Source organism: Saccopteryx bilineata, chromosome 3, assembly GCF_036850765.1.
Source record: "Saccopteryx bilineata isolate mSacBil1 chromosome 3, mSacBil1_pri_phased_curated, whole genome shotgun sequence".
Lineage (NCBI taxonomy): Eukaryota > Metazoa > Chordata > Mammalia > Chiroptera > Emballonuridae > Saccopteryx > Saccopteryx bilineata.
Genome location: NC_089492.1, coordinates 267,478,868 through 267,500,595, shown reverse-complemented (window position 1 = coordinate 267,500,595; position 21,728 = coordinate 267,478,868). Strand labels below are relative to the sequence as shown.

General features: G+C 46.1%; 1 protein-coding gene across 2 annotated transcripts in view; it reads right to left on the bottom strand.

Moving 5' to 3' along the window:
• CSMD2 (CUB and Sushi multiple domains 2) overlaps window positions 1-21,728 on the bottom strand; it is a 606,087-nt gene that overhangs the window by 540,587 nt on the left and 43,772 nt on the right. For both annotated transcript variants that reach the window (XM_066269721.1, XM_066269723.1), the window contains exon 2: window positions 5,834-6,050. In XM_066269721.1, coding sequence (XP_066125818.1) covers window positions 5,834-6,050 — 217 coding nt within the window. The remainder of the gene's footprint in view (window positions 1-5,833; window positions 6,051-21,728) is intronic.

The following is a 21,728-nucleotide window of genomic DNA, read 5'->3' as shown; positions in this document are numbered from 1 at the left end:
GGGGGCTGAGAATCTAACCAGGGGGGAAGCTCGTTGCTCACAGCATAACCCATGAGCAAGCAGCTGGAGAAAGGTGAGTGGGAGGGGGCTGGGCATCGGGGTGGGGAGGGGAGTCTCCCGCCTTATGCTGGATTGCATCTGCACATGACGTGAAAAAGGTCAGTGTTGGAAGTAAGGGAAGCCGAGGGAAATCCATTAAAAATGTACAGCGGAGTAGAATCGCAAAACGTACGCCCGTCAAGTGGTCGACAATACACACAGGAAGCCCGGGTGGCACAAGCAGAGAGAAACCAGCTGCGGGCTCCTCGGCAGTGCTGCCACACTGCTGGGCTAGCACGGGCTCAGCGATGCCACCCACAGGGAATGACCCCCCGGGAGCCCAATAGCTCTTTTAGGGTCTGTCCTCCACATCTGCAGTTCCCTGATATAAAAAATCTAATGACGAGCCACAGTGAAATGTCAAGACAGGCACCAAAGCCCTCTAGCACAATCCGAGTTTTCACATCCTAAGACCAGAAGGGCAGGGAAAACGTGAATAGTGTTTATGAAGCACTCAGGGGTCTGCAGCAGGTGCTCACATTCAACAACCGTGTCAGGCAGATTGTGTCACCTCTGTCTTATAGCTGAGGCGCAGAGAGGCCAAACCTCGCACAGGTCACGGCAGAAATAATTGCAGAACCGAGCCAGGTATAAATGTAGGCCTATTCCCGCCATATCCTAACGTCTCCCAGGAAAATACTGAGAGAGGAGGTGACGAGAGGAGGTGACCGACCTGTTCCGTTGGATGAACGAACGATAACATCAGTGCAGAAAACACCCGGTAGGCTGTGAGAACACATTTAACCGGAAACTAGAATTCACCGCAGGCCGATCTGGCTTGCCCTCTGCTTCCAAGCGCCTGACACTGTGGAGTCATCCTCCACCCCTTCCTTTCTTCTAGTCCCACTCCACAGTCCCCATAAATCCCCCTGCACCGCCGGGGACAACGCTCGCCCACAACATCGCCCAGGTGCACAGCTCCTGCTCTTCTCACGGCTCCTGTTCATGCGCCCACCGCCTGTTGCCTGGCCCAGCAGTCACCATTCTGGCTCCCACCCCAGTGCATGTTCCCTACTGCAGCCAGGCTGTGCCAAACCCTCTGCTTAAACACCTCCACTAGAAGGGCACCTGCCAAACACCTACGGCCAGCGTCATTCTTAATGGGAAAGCCGGAATGTTTTAAGATCAGGAACGAGACAAGAATGGCTAGTCTCACCACTCCTACATAACACCACACTGAAGGGTCTATCCAGTGCTGTCAGGCAAAGAAAAAAAAAAAAAAAGAGGCAACCAGATTGGGAAAAAACTAAAACTTATTATTCACAGATATAAAAACTATCAGAACTATTAATAACAAGTTCAGTTAGGTCACGGGATACAAGATCAATATACAAAAATAGTATTTCTAGATGTTATCAATGAGTAATCCAAAAAAAAAATAAAATGAAATTAGAAATAATTTTATTCACAATAGCACCAAAAAGAATAAAAGTCTTAAGAAAAATGCCAGTTCCAGACGGAGAAGCAAGACAAACACATTAAGCTTCCCTGCGAGCTAACCCCCTCAGTGCTCATGGGAATAGCCTGAGGTGCATGAAAAGACAGACTCTGTGCCCATGTTGGAAACCGGGACAAAGAGAGACACACATGCTATGACCGCTAAAGAGTGTCTAGAAAGAGTAATGCCAATAACACCCGATTAAGAAAAATACCAACTGGACAAGATGCGGACAGAGGAATACAGATTAAAATGTGCTCTGAAGAACTAAGTTGAACTGCTAGTAGAATCGAAATCACAGAAAAGGCAGACCACTCACACTTAAAAATAGAGGAGAGGAAAGAACAGTAAGGAAGGAAGCCGAAAAACACAAAGTATTAAATTTTATACAAAAGAGCAACTATATCGGTTATCACCCAAAAAGTATCAGTGAATTAAACTTTCCTGTGAAAGAATAAAGACTCTCAGGAAAGGTTTAAAAATAAAATCCAACTCTATCTTATACTAAGAGATAGAGTTAAAAGAATGACATGGCGATATTAAAAAGAGAGAACTTGGCAAGAAGGGATTGAATAGATGCATTACCCCCCCCCCAAAAAAAAAAAACCAAAGGGGCTAATTTCAGTATAAAAGTAGAATTTAAAGCAAAAAATGTTTGGGGATAGACATAAAATTTTATATTGAAAAAATACATAATTCACACTGGGAAGTTTAAAAATACATGCTGAAAAGTATAGCATCAAAATATATAAAATAAAAACATAAAAATAAAAGAAGAAATTGACAAAAACAATAGGGAAAATGGAAAAGCAACACTGCTTATCCTCAATAAATATCACTTAGACAACAAAGAAGAAATCAGGAAATTAAATAATATTAATAACAAAATTTTTACCCTTCAACCAAAGAATCTGTTCTTTTCAAATACTCATCAAACATCTACAAAAAAATGACCTTACACTGTGAAAATAAAGTCAACAGATTCTCCAAAGTAGAAATTACAATCTGAACATAATGCAGTACAACTGGATAATAATGTTTTAAGTAAAAAAAAAATTTTTACTGGAAATTTTGAGGAAAAAAACCCCTAGAGTCAAGGAAGGAACAAAATTGCAATTAAAGACTCTTTCTACAATAACGACTATCCATCAAAATGAATGGGATGTGGTCAAAGTTGTACTCAGGGGAAAACACTTCTTAATGTTTTTATTATCACACAAGAAATAATGAAACCCATTCAATTCACAAAATCAGCAAAAGAGCAATATCAGCCTAAGGTGAGTGGGAGGAGAATGAATAAAGATACAAGCAGAAATCAATAAGTTAGATAATAAGGAAAGAATAAAATTGATAGCCCTAGGATTGAAACTCTAAAAAGACCAATATTACCCTGGCTGGTAGCTCAGTTGGTTAGAGCATCATCCTGATACCCAAGGTTGTGGGTTTGATCCCCAGTCAGGGCACATACAAGAATCAACCAATGAATGCATAAATAAGTGGAACAACAAATTGATTTCTCTCTCTCTCTCTCAAATAAATTTTTAGAAAAGACCAATAAAACAGGCAAACTCTGGCAAGACCAACTGAGTAAAAAGAAAAACACAAATGCACAGGTGCAGACATGAGAAAGGGGATGTGACCCCAGATACTGTGGGCATAGGAATGTTTCGTGGGAAAACTACCTGCAATTCTACACTGATACCCTTGACAGTCTCCCTAAGATGGATGGTTTCCTAGACAAACATACACAGAGAAACTGATTCACGGGTAAAAAGAAAATCTGAGTAGATTAGTAACCATGCAAAAACATAAAAAATTCCACAAAGACCCTAGGGTCCTCACCAAACACACTTGCTATGAAATAACTAAAGTCTCGCAACACACACAGAGGAGTGTTGTTTCAAAACCTTCAGAGAGCCCATTTTCCATGCTATCTGGATTATCCACTGGGGTCCCTGTCCCTCCGAGTGTCCTCCAAGGCGTGAGCTCCTCTGCTCCAGGGGTGCCCAGAGGCAGAGCTCTCCCTCCAGCCTTCCCCTCAGCCAAGCCTGAACGCCCCTGGCTACTTCGGAAATAAGCTGATCTGACCAGATCTGGAAGATGACAGAGGAGGAGCTCAAGCCAGGATGACCTAGTGAACGTACAAACCCTGGGAGCCTCCTCCTCAAACAGGGCTGGGCGACCAGACAGGCAGTGCGGGCTCCGGGTATGCACACCCCCCACCAACGACCACCTTGCTGGGTCACGAAACCCCCACCCTTCCAGGCGAGAGTATTAGGGTGAGTCTCCTAATACTTCACTCAGAGCCAGCAAACCCAAATGGCAGAACACAGAAGTCTGACCACACACGCGTGGATCCTGCTTGAAGAGCCAGGAAAGCGGGAATAACCCCAGCAGGCAGAATCGGTAAGTTTGCCTCGTGTCCCTACCCAACCAACCACCTCATTCGCCTGACTGGACACTGTTATCTTTCAATAGTCATTCAACACGCACCAAAAGTCAATGCAGGGCCTGACCAGGCAGTGGCGCAGTGGATAGAGCGTTGGACTGGGATGCGGAAGGACCCAGGTTCGAGACCCTGAGGTCGCCAGCTTGAGCGCGGGCTCATCTGGTTTGAGCAAAGCTCACCAGCTTGGACCCAAGGTCGCTGGCTTGAGCAAGGGGTCACTCGGTCTGCTGAAGGTCTGCGGTCAAGGCACATATGAGGAAGCAATCAATGAGCAACTCAGGTGTCGCAACGAAAAACTAATGATTGATGCTTCTCATCTCTTTCCGTTTCTGTCTGTCCCTGTCTATCCCTCTCTCTGATACTCTCTCTGTCTCTGTAAAATAAAAAAAATAAAAATTAAAAAAAAAAAAAAAAGTCAATGCAGGTACCCTACACGCTGTCACCTAAGCTCAACCTCTGACGTGAGGGCTTGCTCCCCTGTGACCTCATCCAGTCGCATGGTTTTAAGCACTATCCAGTCCCAATCTCCCAATTTAATCTATCGAGCCCCGATGTCCTTGAACTCTAAACTCACATCTTCAAGCCCAGGCTTGTCTCTCCCATTAGCATACAACCTCTGTGAAGACTGTGGGTTTGTTTTGCTCACTGCTACATCTCCAACACCCAGGCCAGTGTCAGGAACATAGTAGATGCTCATGAAATGTTTGTGGCATGAATGAGGGAAGGGGGACTCCAGTCCCTTCACCCAAGTTTCACTGAATGCCTACTGTGTGTGTCAAACCCTGCTGAGCATTGAGGGAGACGGAGAAGTCCAGTTTGGCCTGAAAGACACTACTAGTCAGGGGGGCCCAGGTGCTCCCACTTCCGCTGCAGGCTTGGCAGTCTCACCTCTGCACCGCCCAGAGAGGGCAGGCTGCCAGAGAGAGGCGGGCTGGGGCTGAATTGTAAATGTTGTTTGTGACCCTGCTCCAGACATCTTACACAAAGCCTTGAGGTTAAGGACTTGGCAGGGAACCTCTCATTAGTATATCACTAATTAGTACATCGTTAATTAGTACCCCAAAGTCCCCAGGACTTGGCTGGTAAGTCATTAACCCTTTGGCTTCCTGGGGCACCCAAAGCCTGGCTGGCAGGACCAGGACAAGACTTGCAATGGAGCAGGGTAGGTCCCTATCAACAAAACCTGAGAGCGAGGACTCTGGAGCCAATACCTTTGCCCCATGGAAGCTTGCCCTTTCTGCAGCGGTGGTAGCTTCCACCCGTCTCCCTCCTCCATGTGAACCCCCCAGGTAGGAGGCAGTTTCAGGGTTACCGGAAAGCTATCTCACCAGTGGGGTTTGAGGGAATGGCATCTTCCCCAAATTTCTAATTCTACGCCCACAGCCACGGCTACCCAGGGCAAGACAAATTCCAACCAAGTCTTAGTGGTTTTCAAGCACAGGATGCAAGACAGAGAGCCACTATTATGAGCCTTCAACTCATATCTGCTAGCTCCCAGGGGATAAAATTAATGTGTGTGCAAAGAATATACACCAACCGATGTACAAACCTACACCCATAGGCACGCAAACTGTTTTCATTAGAAAAAAATTTGAATTTCTCTGTAACCCTTTTATGTCTTCTGTCAAGTCTTCCCAGATATCCAGCTCACGAGCCCTGCCTGTTGGCTACATCTAAGCAGCAGAAAGGGACGGGGAAACATAAAGAAGGCAGAGAAATTGAGGGCGGACCTCTTAAACACAGAGTTCTCTGCTGCTGACCATGCACTTTCACCCCAGCAGGTTCCTCCTCCCAGCGAGCGTGGCTCGGGGCCCAGCTGTGCGCTTTGGGGGAGAGGGCAGGTGTACCTGGTCCGCAGGTTCTCCGGCTGGGGTGGGCCATCGAACACCGACAGGACATCGAAGTCCTCCTCCAGGGCGAAGGACTGGAAGACGAGCTGGATCCTGTGCTGGTCCTCCGCGGTGATGGTCCACGTGCAGTTGGCGTAATTGGGGTAGCCGTACGGGAACCCTGGGCTCTCAACTGTCCCATTGGGGCCTTGCAGTTGGAATGTGCAGTTCTGGCCTGGGAGAGAGAAAAGGAGCCATTCAGTGTGGCCGGAAGAACTCCTAGAAGCTTCCAGAGAGACAGGAACAATGCTTTAGAGCAGGGGTCTCAAACTCGCGGCCTGCCGAACAATTTTGTGTGGCCCGCAGACTAATCCACGAAGTTCAAAATATTTTGGATAAAATTAAGTAAGCCTAGGAGCCTACTTGTATTTTTCATTTCTCTAGCATCCTAGCTAGATATTAGCTTAGTTAATAGCAGTTGTGATGCGAACTACAGTTTCTGGTCGTTTTGTGACACTGAGTAAACTGCATGTACGATTGTGCTTGTTGTACTGATTTTTTTTTGTTTTCAACTGCAGTGAGAAAAGTGTTGCGTAACAGTTGCCTTTTGTAGACCTAGTGCGGCCCGCCGAAGGCTGTGATCTTGCTCTGCGGCCCACATGCTGAGTTGAGTTTGAGACCCCTGGGTTAGAGGATCATGAACCCGCTTTTCCAAGTGTTTCCTTGGGGCCAGCCCTCTGCTCGCCACCGAGGGGGGGAGGGCGGGTGGTGCCGTGCACCGTCCAGGTGACAGTGTGCATGGTCGCAGCCACACCTCAGAACAACCTGGTGAGGTGTAGGACACTAAGGCTCAGAGAGTGGGGACTAGAAGGCAACCAGACCAGGCGGAGCGTGGGCTTCCCCTTTACATTAGACGCCGAGGTGACGAGGGCAAGCCCTCTCCATCCTCTGCTGCCTCCCGGCTCTCCAGGCCCCTCGCTTCAGCCGCCGTCCTCTCCTCTCACTCCCCAGAGGAACGAAAAGCCATCAGGAGGGATCCCTTGTCTTCCCGATTCCAAACCCGGCCAGCCTGCCCCACGCGTCTCCCTCCGACAGAGGACGCACCTCTCCTTCAATCTAAACATTGTACACAAGTAGCTTCTACAGAAGGTAACCTCGCAGGGTGATCTGATCATAAATTCCTAATCGGGCAGGTCCTGGTGGGTAGTCAGGCCCCAGGCATATCTCTTCTGTAATAAAAGCCTTATCTTTGCCTTAAGCAAGCCCTGTCCATTGTTTCTGTGAATCTAGGTTAATGCAGATTTGAAATGCCTCTTTTCAGACCCCTCAGAGGAAAAACCACCCTCCGGACGGAGAACACATAGTCTCATTATCCTGTAATCCCATCCCTGCCTTGCCTTCCCCGCCTTCCTGGAATCTGCCTTTTGTTCCCTCCCTAATTCCAAATGCATAAAAGAAGCTGCAAACTGTCACTCGGGGAAGCATTTTCTAAGTCTGTTGAGATCTTGCTTCAAGGTATGTATATTCTCTGGCTCAAATACATTTTTAAAAAAATTTATCTACAGATTTGGACGTTCTTACAACGACAATGGAATCCTTCCGTGTGCCCGTTGGACCCCATCTCTCCTTCCCTCCTCTTCATGAACCTTAAACATGCTTCTGTCTTCTACTCTCTTCTATATGATGCATGCATTTCAGCACTTGCTCTCCACTAGAACCTTCCCATTTTAAATGTGCTCAAAACTCTCTCGTTAAGGAATCAATTCCTCACTTCACTCCTCACCTCCCTCTAACCCTATGTCTGTCTTCCTCTTCACAGCCAAATTTCTAGAGAACACAACCTCTCTGCAATTTTTGTCTCCATTTCCTTATTTCCCACTCACACTCCAACCCAGTGGCTTTTGCCTTCCGGTTCCAGTGACATACCCAAACAGGTCTACTAAGGTCACTGATGGGCCCGGTGGGTATTTTTCAGTCATCATGTAATAGAGTTTTTTCTCAGCTGCTTCTAACACTGTTGCTACATACACCCTCATTCTGGAAACATTCCTCCCAGGCCAGAGGTCTTAGACGTCACTGTGTGTACACATCATCTGGGGACAAGGCTGAAATGTAGACTCTGAGCCACAGATCTGGGTGGGGCCGGCGGGTCTGCTCCGCTATCTCACCCTCTGGTGATGCAGTGATTCTACTGCTTGGGGACCTCCTCATTGCTCTTCAATAAGAAAAGAACCACCTAAGGCCTCAGAGGGTCTCTGCATCATCTGGCCCCTAGTGGCCTCTTAGCCTTGTGTCCACTAGTTCCCATCAAACCCTGTCCTTCTCAGTTCTGCTATACTCTCTTACCACAGCCACAGGACCTTTGCATACGCTGTTTTCTCTGCCTAGAACACTCTTCCTTCCTGTCTGGGTGTATTTATCTTTCAGCTCTTAAGGAGAGTCAAACGTCTCTCCTTGAGTAAGACAACCCTAATTATATGCTCTCATGACACTGTAACCTCTTCTTGGCAGCACTTATTACTGAAGCAACTTTCCATGCTTCCATGTGGTTATTTCATACATATCTGTCTCCTTGCCAGGCTGTAAGCTCCATGAGAAAGCAGACCATGTGTGAGTTTTCCCATTTGTAAAGCCACACACAAAGCTCAGTAGCAGGCACATGCCAAGTTCTTGATAATTTAACATCCTGTTTATATTTGGTAAGTGTTTGGTTAGATACTCTTTTAACAACTTTACATATATTGACTTGCAATTCTCTTGCAAAGAGAAATTAAGGAAGGGGGCCCAAATCACACGGTTACTCACAGTGGGATTCAGATGTAAGCAGTCCATTCTAGATCCTCCTTCTTAACTATGACGTTAATAAACTGACTCAACACTAATTTTTTTTTGTATTTTTTGTATTTTTCCGAAGTGAGAAGCTGTGGGGGAGGCAGACAGCCACACTCCCGCATGTGCCCAACCGGGATCCACCTGGCATGCCCACCAGGGGGCGATGCTCTGCCCATCTGGGGCGTTGCTCTGCAGCAATCAGGGCCATTCTAGTGCCTGAGGCAGAGGCCATGGAGCCATCCTAAGCGCCTGGGACAACTTTGCTCCAATAGAGCCTTGGCTGCAGGAGGGGAAGAGAGAGACAGAGAGGAAGGAGAGGGGAGAAGGGTGGAGAAGCAGATGGGAGCTTCTCCTGTGTGCCCTGGTTGGGAATCAAACCCAGGACTTCCACACACCGGGCCAACGCTCTACCACTGAGCCAACCAGCCAGGGCCAACACTAATTTTTTTTAATGTCTACATTAGGGATTAACTGACAAAGGACAGTTAATCTCTAAAATGACTAATATTGAAATAAAAATGCTTTAACACAAAGTATCCCAGTAAAAGGGAAAAAAGTTAAGGTCTTCAGAATAAACACAAAACAGGCATTTAATAAAATAAAACATGTAAACCTGATTAAAGTAAGCGTTCAGGACTAGGAGAAAGAGCGTTTCTTTAACCATGATAAAACATCATTTTGGAACAATTACCTACATCGTACTTATGGTGAAACACCTGATTAAGATCAGGAATGAGCTAGAAATGCTACTGTCACCTCTGAGATTTCACGCCTTATTGGAAGAGCTAGCCTATGCGACAAAAGAAGAGGAAATGAGAGAGAAGCAAGCATATGGTTTGCAGATGATATGTTAATATACCCAGAAAACCCAGGAGTATCAATTATAAAGTTATTAGAACTAATAAGGAATTTCAGTTAAGTAGCCAAATACAAAGTACATATATAAAAATCAATAACATTTCTGTATGCCAGAGACAGATGAAAATACGAAGAAAAAAGAGTATTGTTTATGATCACCACAAAATGCAAATAATAAATAAAAAAACAACTAAGTAAGGAATGTGGAGGCACTGTATGAAAATAACTTTTATAGAGGGATAAAAATTTTTGAATAATTGGAGAGACACAGCATAATCTTGAGTGGAAAGACTCCTGAAAGGTTAATTTAGAATATTAACCTTTTGAAAAGTTCCTGAAAAGTTAATCTACAAGCTTAATGCAATTCTAATCAAAAGCCGAATGACCTCTTTTACATTTAGTAAAACGATACCCAAGTTTAACTGGAAAAAAGAGACAGTTACAGACAATGCAAAAAATTTTAAAGGTAGCAAATGTAGTAGCTTCATCCTACAAGATACTAAACAGAATCATCAAATGACACAGTAGCCTTAATACACATAAAAATAGAAATATGCATAAGACAACATTAAAAAGTCAATGAGAAAAAAATATTTTTGTAGGGCCAGCTAATTAACTACTTGGGAAAAATAATATCTCCTCAACTCATACCACATCCTAAACTAAATTCCAGCTAGAACAAAGAGGAACAAGTTAAGAAGAAATAAGCTAAAAACATAATTAGAAGAAAATATAGGCAAATAATGATTGAACTGAGATTTTCTGAACAGAAAAGCTGTGGAGAATACGACAAGATTGTTGAGGAAGATACTACAAGATTGATAGTGTTTTACAAAAACCATTAATGGCTGTATGTCAAAAACAGAATCAAAATCAAAAAGCATACAAAAATGTTAGGTAGAACAGTAATATCCTTAATATAGAAAGAACTTTGACTAATCAATAGAGAAACAACAGGCACTATAATTGGAAAATCAGATAGGGTCTTGAACAAGTTCGATCCAGAAACTAGAGAAATATTCAACCACAATAACAATGAAATAAAGCTTCTATCCCTACAACTTCCAAAGGAGTCCCCTAGATCACTCATGCTCTAACATCTGCCTGGTGATGTCACTGTACCGTAACATTCATTCACTCATGCATTCATTCATTCATTCATTCCTCTAGGTTAGACCCTGTGGCGGGCTATAGGGCTCAGATCATAGACTAGACATAAGCAAATACATCTCATGTGCGTCCCATTGGCAGTACTCTGAGTGATCCTGGAGTATAAATCCCACAAGAGCCATACCACAGGCTACTCTCATTCACATCCTGGACGACCATTGATACGAACATCCACCACCAGCCCAGCACCCCAGACTGCTGCCTCGGCTCAGACTAGCACAGCTCTGCAGTTTCTGATTCAGAATCTGGGTATGAACAGTGAAGAAATAGGGGAAGGTGGCTCAGAACGGAGCCCCAGAGAACACTTTCCATGGATGAGGGGCAAGAAAGGTGACCGAGTAGTGGGCAGGGCAGCAGGCAGAATGGTGGGAGGAGAAACAGAGGGCAATTCAATTCAGGAGAAGGTGACTCGACAGGGGGAGTCCCATAGAGAGGCTAAACTGAGGGTCTTGGAGGAAGTCTCAGTCTGATGTCTAAATGGTTCCTCTGGAGATAAGAATGCTGAGTAGTAGGAGCTTTGTCCTGGTTCCTCCTTCATCCCCAGTGCCTAGAATCCAATAAGTATTTGCTGAATGGATACATGAATTTTCACAAAGGTAGGTGGCAGGTGGCACGGTGGACAGAGGCCAGATTATGCTAGGAAAAGGCAAGATTGGTGGGTGAGAAGGTGGAGACCATTATAGTTTAAACAAGTAATCTATACATTATTCTCACTTTCAAAACGTTGGAAAATACAGGCAAAAATGAAAAAGGAAACATTATAATCTCAACATCCTTCCAGAGGTAACTGCTGTTAATAGTTTCATTTACCTTTTCTAATTTTTTTTCCATGCATATTTCCCACTGGTGAGATAATGCGTACAGAATTTTGTGTTCTCTTTTTTCAGTAAATTATTCTTCAGTCAAATTACAAAAGGCCATGTGCACTTGCAATACACATAGATAAATATATATGTAACACAAAGATTACAAAGACAAATTAATCTCTGGTCTCTCCCTTGCGCCCAGTCCAAAGTAACTGAAGTTGACAGGCAGGTAGGTAAGTGTCCTTCTCCAACCTTCTCTCTCGTGCAAACAAATGAACACAGGAAGGGAGAATTTTTATTATACTGTTTCTAAAATGAAATCAGCTCATTTCTCTGCAACATGCTTTCTCACTTAACAATCCATCAGGGACACCTTTCAGGTCAGTAGATACATATCTAACTTATTTTTTTTATATAAATGTGTAATATTCCACAGTATGGTTGTATCTAAATGGCTGATGGCCATTCAGGTCATTTCTTGATTTTCTTTGCAACAATTCAGTAAACATTATAACATGAGCTTTTCCCTAAGATATTGAATCTGTTCATAAACAGCATTTTAAATGGATACACAACATTCCAATATATGGCTATACCAGAATTTACTCAACCATTTTCCTATTGTCAATCATTTCAATTGTTTCTGGATTTTTTTTTTTCTGTTATAAACAAGACCTGGACTCTTAGTAAGGTCTCATGAGAGAAAGCTGGTCAGTGCAGTGGAAAATGTTTTTCCATGGCCAGAATCCCAGAACGAATGTTCACTTTTACCATACTAGCATCCAGTTGTGGTTTCCGGGGCGGGTAGGTATTGTCCATACGGGGTTGGTTGACCTCTGAGACAGGCATTGTTGGAGGTGGTAAGATAGGGCTAGAAGCTGACTCATTTGGAAGTCTTCCTGAAATCAAATGTATGAGTTAAGAAAGTTATACCCCTGAATAGCCACTCCAATTGAAAAAGGCCATGGGCACATGCAATATGTGTAGCCCATGCCAAAGCAGCTAAATGCTTTGGCAAAATGTCTTTTCATGCCTATGAAATGCTGAGTTTCTAACAAGAAAAAGGCTACCTGTTCCTCACTTGCAGCGGCCAGCTTGCTGCCCTGTTGCTGCGATAGGCTTTCATCTGAGGGTGCTTTGCGTTTCTTTCTCGGTACCCAGGAAGGTGTCTGCCGTCTTTCACCCACGCCTCTAAGTCCATGCAGCTACCAAACTTGGTCAAGGCCCATGTCAGGCTCAAGAACAATCCTGGAGAACTAGACTCTTCAGGGTGTTGTCCATGTATCATATTTGGTTTTGGATGCTTTCCCTAGGACACACTTTCAAAACTGCAGGTTACTGGGTCGGAGGTTACGACCTTTCTGAGGCTTTGATTCTGGGTCACCCATCTGGTTTCTTTCTCTCCGTAAAACACACACCAATTACATTCTGAACAGCCATGTGTAGGCATGCCTATCTCAAGGCATATTCACCGACATCGGCTATTACCTGATTGAGCAGTTTTTGCCTACCTGACAGGTGCAAAAACCACTACTTTATTTTATTTAGCATCTCTTTGTGACTCAGAGTCAACACTTTTTCAAATTTTTCTGAATGATTTTAATTCCTCCTTTTGGAAACTATGTGATGAACTCTTTGGCTTATTTTTCAACATTGTGTTTATTCTTTCTTACTGATTTACAAATTCATATCCTCTCTGCATTCTATGCAGCATATATGTACACCCTGTCATCATTTTGGCTTTTTTATGCTGTTTGACATGGAGCTTTCTCAGTTTCATGTACTTTTTAATTTATTATTATTAAGTGAGAGAAGGGGACTCAGGGAGGCAGATAAACTCCTGTATGCACCCCGATCGGGATCTACCTGGCAAGCCCCCTACAAGTCATTGTTCTGCCCATCTGGGGCTGCTGCTCCATTGCTCAGCAACTGAGCTATTTCAGCACCTGAGGTGAGGCCATGAAGCCATCTTCAGTTCTGGGGGCCAACTTGCTCGAACTCTTTGAGCCATGGCTGTGGAAGGGGAAAAGAAAGAGAGAGAGAGAGAAGGGGAGGGGTGGTGAAGCAGATGGTCACCTCTCCTGTGTGCCCTGACCAGGAATCGAACCCAGGACTTCCACACACCCGGCCGACGCTCTACCTCTAAGCCAACTGGTCAGGGCCAGTTTCATGTATTTAAGTCTTCCATAAGTTCTTACTATTTTTCTTTTTAATGTACACTAACTCTTCTAGAATTAGTATTTCACTCTTTTGTCATCTTTATGACAAATATTATTTCTTACCTGGCTGCTTTTGTTTTGTTTAGATTTTTCATGCAGATGAAAATGTTCAGTTTGTACAGGCAACCACATTTACCTGTCTCTTTCTTGGTAATATACTTCCTTCCTTGATGTTTAGAAAGACGTGACTCTGGCTTCTCAACTCACTCAACAGAAAAGAGAAAGTCTTTGCCATGTCTCAAAAGCCCTACCCAAATGTACACCCCTGCCCCCTGACCTCCTCGCCTGTCTCTCCTCACTCATCCCTAGAATTGCCACGCAGCCTCCTGGCTGCTCCTTAAGCCTAGCGCACTCCTACCTTGGGACACTTGCATTTGCTCAGCGTCGAGCCCAGAAAGCTCCTCCACCAATGCTGTGTGATCACCCTCTCACTTCCTTCAGTCCGAGTCAAACACAACCTCTTCAGAGACTACCCTAAATCAGACCCAGGCCTCTCTCCTCTCAAACCTGCTGCTCCAAGTTCCTGCTTTATTTTTCTCCACAGCACTTAGCACCCTTTGCCATATCCTCTCCTGTTTACTATCTGTCTCTCCCAGCCCTCCATTAAAATGCAATCTCCAGGAGGACTATTTTGTTCTCTGTTCTTCCTCCAGCACCCAGACCCGTACCTATACACAGCAGATATTCACAGAAGAGCTGTTGGTTAAATGAATGAATCCGTGGATATTAATCACTCATCCAACTTTCTGTGCTTGGAATGCTCTCATTCCAATTCCTTCACCCAGCTAACTCCAGGCACTTTAACATCGGTTGCTTCCTCCAGGAAGCCTTCTGGGTACTCTCAAGACAACGGCAAGTATTCTTCCACTGCCTACTCATCCTTAGTGAATGAATTAGCAAATATCATTGCCTTCGCCAGTGGTGACATCATGATATGCTTATGTGGCTTCTCCCCCAGCCTCAATATTTTCTTATATCTTGATCTCTAGCACATCACTCTATATTTGCCCAGAGGAGGACACTCATTTTTTTGGAACAGATGGATGAATGAAATTATTTTTTTTTCTAATACTCAGATAACACCTACCAACATCATTTGTGTATTTATGGTTGTAGAGGTGGCTTCGTACAGGTTACAAAAAGTCTTGGGTTCCAATTTCCATGATGCCACTTAGGACTCTGTGGGCAATTTATATAAAACTTTTCAGGCCCTGGCCGGTTGGCTCAGCGGTAGAGCGTCGGCCTAGCGTGCGGAGGACCCGGGTTCGATTCCCGGCCAGGGCACACAGGAGAAGCGCCCATTTGCTTCTCCACCCCTCCGCCGCGCTTTTCTCTCTGTCTCTCTCTTCCCCTCCCGCAGCCAAGGCTCCATTGGAGCAAAGATGGCCCGGGCGCTGGGGATGGCTCTGTGGCCTCTGCCTCAGGCGCTAGAGTGGCTCTGGTCGCAATATGGCGACGCCCAGGATGGGCAGAGCATCGCCCCCTGGGGGGCAGAGCGTCGCCCCTGGTGGGCGTGCCGGGTGGATCCCGGTCGGGCGCATGCGGGAGTCTGTCTGACTGTCTCTCCCTGTTTCCAGCTTCAGAAAAATGAAAAAAAAACAAAAAAAACTTTTCAAACTTAGTTTTAATATCTTTAAAATTAGCACCCGCTTCTGGGGTGGCTGTCCAGATGAACGTGCTGGCATCTGTGCCTGACACACTGTAAGTGACCCACAAATACCAGCTAGTCTTTCAGTAAAGGTTCATACTTTTCCTTATGTAGGTCCCAGTCACATCTTGTTAAGGTTAGTCCCAAAGAGTTCATGCTTTTTTTTGTTGCCTTAGCAAATGACATTTTTTCCCCATTATTATTTTTTTTTTGTCCTAGCTGGTTATTATGGACATACAGAAAACCTATTGATTTTTATACATTCATCTTGCCTCCAACTGGGTTTCCAAACTTATTAATTCAAGAGATTTCTCAGTTAATCCCCTTGGGCATTTTAGGTACACAATCATGTTGTCTAAAATAATGATAATTTTGAGGTGATAACTCTTTTGAGAAGTTTGGCAGGAAAACTCAATTCAATTCTGCAAATATTTATTGACTGCTAAGGTCAATTTTGGACGAATTTAGCCGGAGATGCCAGTGGGCCATCCAGATGGAGATGGCCAGAAGGCAATTAGGTCTGTGGACTGGAGTGCGGGCGCACAATCTGGGCTGGGGCAGCGGGCTTGTCAGCGATATGCAATTAATGGAACTGGCCGAGGAGGCAGCGCACAGGAGAGCGCGGACGTGGGGTGAATACTCACGCCGGCCGCAGGTGTCGCACCTGCCGCACGGAGCGCCATCGGTGCCCCTCGGGCCTGAAATGGGACTCTGGCCCGGCTCCTTGCGTGCCTTCTAGCAGGGGCACCTTGTCCGCACAGATGGGAGAAGCGGGGGGGGGGGGGGGGGGGGTCAGACCGTATCTTTGGCCCTCTGTAATGACCCTTTAAGAGTGGACCACAGGCCACAGCTGTAGAGAGGCTGGAATTGTGCCTGGCTAGCCCCTCCCTGACACATCATGCTTCTGTCACACCAAATAGCCCATCACCTACCAACACCCCACACCCTTTCAGGCCTTGACGATGCTCGGGCCCCTTTCCTAGAATGTCCTAATGTCCTCTCCCTGCCTTCTCAACCCAGCAAATTTTACTCATTGTTCCAGGTCCAGTTCATATAGCACCTTCTCTTAGGAGCCTTGCCGTGCTTTCCTGGGCAGCTATGTTCTCTCTCTCTCTCTCTCGCCCACCCCAGTAGCCATCCATCAAATTCCAGGCCTCTATCCTCCCAGTCTGTGCCTTTCAAAAACACAAAAATGACATGCCACTTAAAACCCGTCTGGGTTTAACCTCTGGATAAAGCCCTAATCCTAACGATGGCACACAAGAGCCTCCGTGACCTGGCCTGCGCTCTGCCAGGCTCCCCTTCTTGCCACTCTTTCTGTTAAAGGACATTCCAGCCCATCAGGCTCCATCTGATCCTTTGATGCCCCCCCACTCTTTGGCTCCCTCTGAGTTCTTAGACTTCTCTTCCCTCTGACTGGAGCATCCTTTCCCCATCCTCTGGTCTGGCCAACTCCTTTTCAGCTTTTAGGTTGTAGCTGAAATTTCACCACGCCCAGGAGAACTTGGTGTCCGCTACACTAAGGTGTACTGTCTTCATCCCAAAACAGACCCAACACACGCGCTGCTGTGTGTCCTCACAGCACCCTGTGTCTCCGTCCCCACATGCAGCACATGTCATGGCATTGTTCGGTGTCAGTCTTCCCCAGGAGGTGTGGATTCCTAGGGTCAGACTCTATGTTTGGTCATATTCACACTGATTCCCAGCACGTTGCCTGGACAACAGGTGTCCCTAGAGATTTGCATAATGCCTGCACCTCACATGCAACCCTGCTAGTTCACACATCTGCTGAGCTGCAGACCCAGAGCCCCACTCCTCTCCGTAAGCGCCAAGTGCAAGGCCTGGTATAGGTGGCAGGTGTGCATTAAGTTTTAGATGCGAGAATAATCACAGGTGTTTCTAATAAAGTTGTACATTGATTTCTTTTTGCTCCCTAGCAGTCTTTTTTTTTTTTTTTTTTTACAGAGACAGTCAGAGAGAGGGACAGATAGAGACAGACAGGAACAGAGAGAGATGATGAGAAGCATCAATCATTAGTTTTTCATTGCGACACCTTAGTTGTTCATTGATTGCTTTCTCATATGTGCCTTGACCGTGGGGCTACAGCAGACCGAGCAACTCCTTGCTCGAGCCAGCGACCTTGGGTCCCACACTCAACCTGGGTCTTTCGCATCCCAGTCTGATGCTCTATCCACTGCGCCACCGCCCGGTCAGGCCTCCCTAGCAGTCTTAACAATCGGAGAAATTCCCCATTAATGTGTGCCAGTCCAGTCCAGGGGAACCTCAGCACCTACTGACATTTGGGGCAGGATAACTCTTTTTTCTGGGGGACAGTCCTGTGCATATAAGATGTTTAGCAGCATCCCTGGCCTCTACCCAGTGAATGCCAAGTAGCACCGCCTAGTTGTGACAACCCAAGATGACTACAGACATGGCAAGTCACCCTTAATTGAGAAACGTGATTTCGTTCTTAGCTATTTTGGAGCTCTTTTCTTTTCTTTAGATTTTATTTATTCATTCTTAGAGAGAGATAGAAAGAAGGGAGAGAGGAGCAGGAAGCATCTACTCCAATATGTGCCTTGAGCAGGCAAGCCCGGGGGTTTCAAACCGGTGACCTCAGTGCTCCAGGCCCACGCCCCATCCACTGCGCCACCACAGGTCAGGCCTGTTTTAGAGTTCTTAATGAAAGCTAAAAATAATCTCTCTGAACTAATAGACATAGAAATCTAACCTCATACCTTTCTCATGCACTTCAGGGGAGTCACAGACCAAAGAAACCTACCCATGGGCCTCCCGGACCAGAGCTTCTTCACCTGTGCCATGCTCTGGCCCCCTTAGACAGCCTAAGGAAACCTTCTAAAATAATATGTATACATGCAGAAAACAAAATATATAGAATTACACTGGTATAGAGTTTTCAAAACATCCTGAAAATGTGTCATACAGTAATACAGGTGCACCATTTTTAATACATTATTAACAAGATCTAGCAGCGGGCCTGATCCACACGGCAGCTTGAAGCATGCATGCTATTTCTAGACAGTTGCAGCAACTGTACTGTTCTATGAAAACAGCTGTGATCGTATCAGTAACAAATTCATGGGCACTGCTAATACCGCTGTGCTTTGTTGCCTCGACTCATGATTGGTAGAGATGTTAAGTTTCAAGAGGAGATGAATGAAAAAAGATGCAATCTTTCCCATCTAAGTTAGGGACTCCCTGGAGTCTACGAAGGAACCAGAGGTCCCAGCCAAATTCAACCTTTCATTCAGCAAGTCTAAGGAGGCTGCTTAGCTCCAGACGGTATGTGTGTGGGACCGGGGAGAGAGGGGTAGATGAGAAGGGTGGATTTTGTATGTAGTCCATGCCCTCAAGGAATTCACAGTAGAGTGTAGAGACAGACAGACAGGCAGCTCATTTTAGTAACTGGGTCTCCGGTTGACAAGTGGTTCAGGGAGACCTCACCTTTGGGTCCCAGGGAAACAGCAGAGAGCACACACCCACAAGCCCAGAAAGCCTGGTGCTTCTGTACAGGTCTGAGAAGGGGACGAACATTTACCCATGTGCTCCACTAACACGATCTCCCTCATATTTGCAACCATCTGTTAAAATGGCTCTAACGACCCCACCACCACCACCGCTTTACACGGGTAGAGGCTGAAGCTTCTCAAGATTGAAGAACATGCTCAAGGTCAAAGAGGTAGCAGTGGAAGAGCAGGCGGTCAAACCCAGACTTGCGCAAAAGAAAGCAAAGCTCAGGCCCCGCCCCCTGCAAGGCTGTCAGGATTCCTCCGCACACCATCTGGGGACACTCTTCCAAAGCCAGAGTCCTGTCCCCACTCTGCACCCAGGGCTGGGGGTAGAGCCTGGGATTGAGTGAAAAGAGCTTAAAGCAGTTTCTGTGTCTCAGGGACTGCAAATAAAGCAGGGTCTCCTTCTCCCTCTCAAGCTGGGGACGCAGGCCACAACGGCATAAAACTATGTGTGGCAGACAGGGCGAGGCAGCAAGCCTGTCTCCGCACCACGTCCAACAGCTCCGTGGAAATAAGCCCGGGCTGCTCAGCTTCCCATCCCTAACTCCAGGCTCTCTTCTTCTCCTGCACGTGCTGAACACAGAAGCCACCGCTGTGGACCAAATATGATTTTCCCTGCCCGGCGACCCAGACACAGCTCATCTGTCATCGTTTTGAACGGACGGACCAACGGTTGTTTATCATGTTGACGGGGAATCCTGGACCGGCAGAGGTATGTCGGCATTGCTGCCGGCAGAGCCCCTCATTCACTGAGTTGTGCCGCATCCTGGATCAGCACGGAGAGAGCGGGCCAGGTGTCCTGCCCCTGGCGGGGTCTTTCAGAATGAACATAGGGAGTTGTCACTGAGTTCTCCTTAGCTAAGAAGATGTCTGTCTGAGCTGTGGCTTTGGTCCAGGGGGCTCGCCGAACACAGGGGCTGCCACACACAAGTTCAGGGCTGAGCAAATGCTTCATGCATGCATTTTACTCATTTAACAATTAGTATTGAGCACTCACTGTGTCTCAGGTACTATTCTTCCCACAAGCTGGCTATGCTCTGGCCTCAGGGCCTTTGCACTTGCTCTCTCCTCTTCTACAATGTCCCCTCCCCACCCCTCACCTCTGGATACAGCAAAGTCCTTTTCCTCCTTTAAGTCTTTGTTCAACATTGGCTTCTCAGTGAGGTCTACCCTGACCACCCTTTATAAAATCACAACCCTACCCCACCTTCATCCCTGTCACTTGCAACCTTCTTTACCTAGATTATGTTTTCTTTCTCCCATAGAATGTACCATTCTATAGCTGCGATTTCCCACCAGTGGGTCACAGCAGGCACACCAGTGTGCCGCAAAAAAATGTTAAAACATGCAATGGCTATTTAGTCAGGGGCACTAACCTGTTTTCCCGTAGACTGTCAAATAAAAGAATGACAACAGCCAATGCAACAATAGCCATCTAGTGTGAATAAACCAAAGTTATACCTATTTTTTTTTGTCAGATTGGCAAAAAATATATTTTTTGGTGTGCTGCAGAATTTGTAATTAGTGTATGTGCCGTGAGATGAAATAGCACCTGGCACACAGCAGGTACTTAGTAAAATAGTTATTGAATGAATAAAATATAATCCAGGGCACACACAGATATACAACTCACGTAGGCCCATCGCCTTAAAGACCCAGGAAGCCAAACCAGCTGGTGCGGGTCCGTCTAACAGTGGTTTGGGAAGGAAGAGTCCCACAGATCCAGCCCCAGGGGAAGTAGATGTGGGGAGGGATCCTGGCTGCCACTGCCCACTGAGCCCCCTGAGGCCAAGCAGCAGTCTGCCACTTTCACTGACACATCCTTGAGGGCCGGCACGAGGCTGCCCAAGGAAGCATATGTCAGTAAGCACCGAGTGGAGGGGACTTCAGCCATCACTTATCCAGAGCTGTCTGCATGTCTGCAAAGTGCAGACTCCTCAGTCACGTTATTTCCTCCAGACCTCCTCAAAAGGCAGGTATTATTTGTGACCCTGTTTAACAAATGAGATTTAGGCTGAGTCACTGGCCCAAGTTTACACTTATAATAATAGATGGCAAGCCAGAGGTTCAAACGCAGGCTTGTCTGACTCCCAAGACAGAAATCCGACAGTACGTGCTCTACCACAGCAGCGGGATGAGAGACAGGGAGGGAGGGAGAAAATGAGGAAGAACGGGGAGGAGGACGGGAGGGAGGAAGAGAAAAATGAAGGAAAGAAGGAAGAAAAGAATAAAGGATGGGTGGAAGGAAGGAAGGAAGGGAGGAAGGAAGGAAGGAAGGAAGGAAGAGGAAAAGATGGGAGGGCAGGCCACATGCCGGGTGCAGCATGAAGGTCTAAAAGAGCTGACCAGAGCTAAGGAGCCTGAACTCTGGGCTGGACAAGAATCCATTACAGCTCTGACCCTTCTCCTCAACCCAGAAGAGGCAGAGAGATGGCACAGCTTATCCTAGAAGAGACTTGATTTTAATTAATTCTTTTAAATTTCAGTCTTTCTCTCTCCCTCATCTTGAATGAACTGAGAGAAAAAATATATGTGAGTGGTTAAATAGATAATCTAAAAATTGCACCAGGGAGTAGTAGAGCAATGTACTTCCTTTTAAAATCTCTATAAAAAGAAATAAAAAGAAATCATCATAGCTCCATCACTGCCCTTCACCCATAAATGCATTCTGTGAACAATGCAGCTAGGCTGAACACGTGAAGGAATCTGGTTCAGAACCTGCCCTAATGAGCTGACTCCTGCTTAGAAGATGTGTCTGGCCATTTTCCCAGACACCCAATGCTGGCTTTAGGGACCTTCATTCACCCTCCAACCTGGTCAGTCACAGCCCCAGCCTATACACCTGCC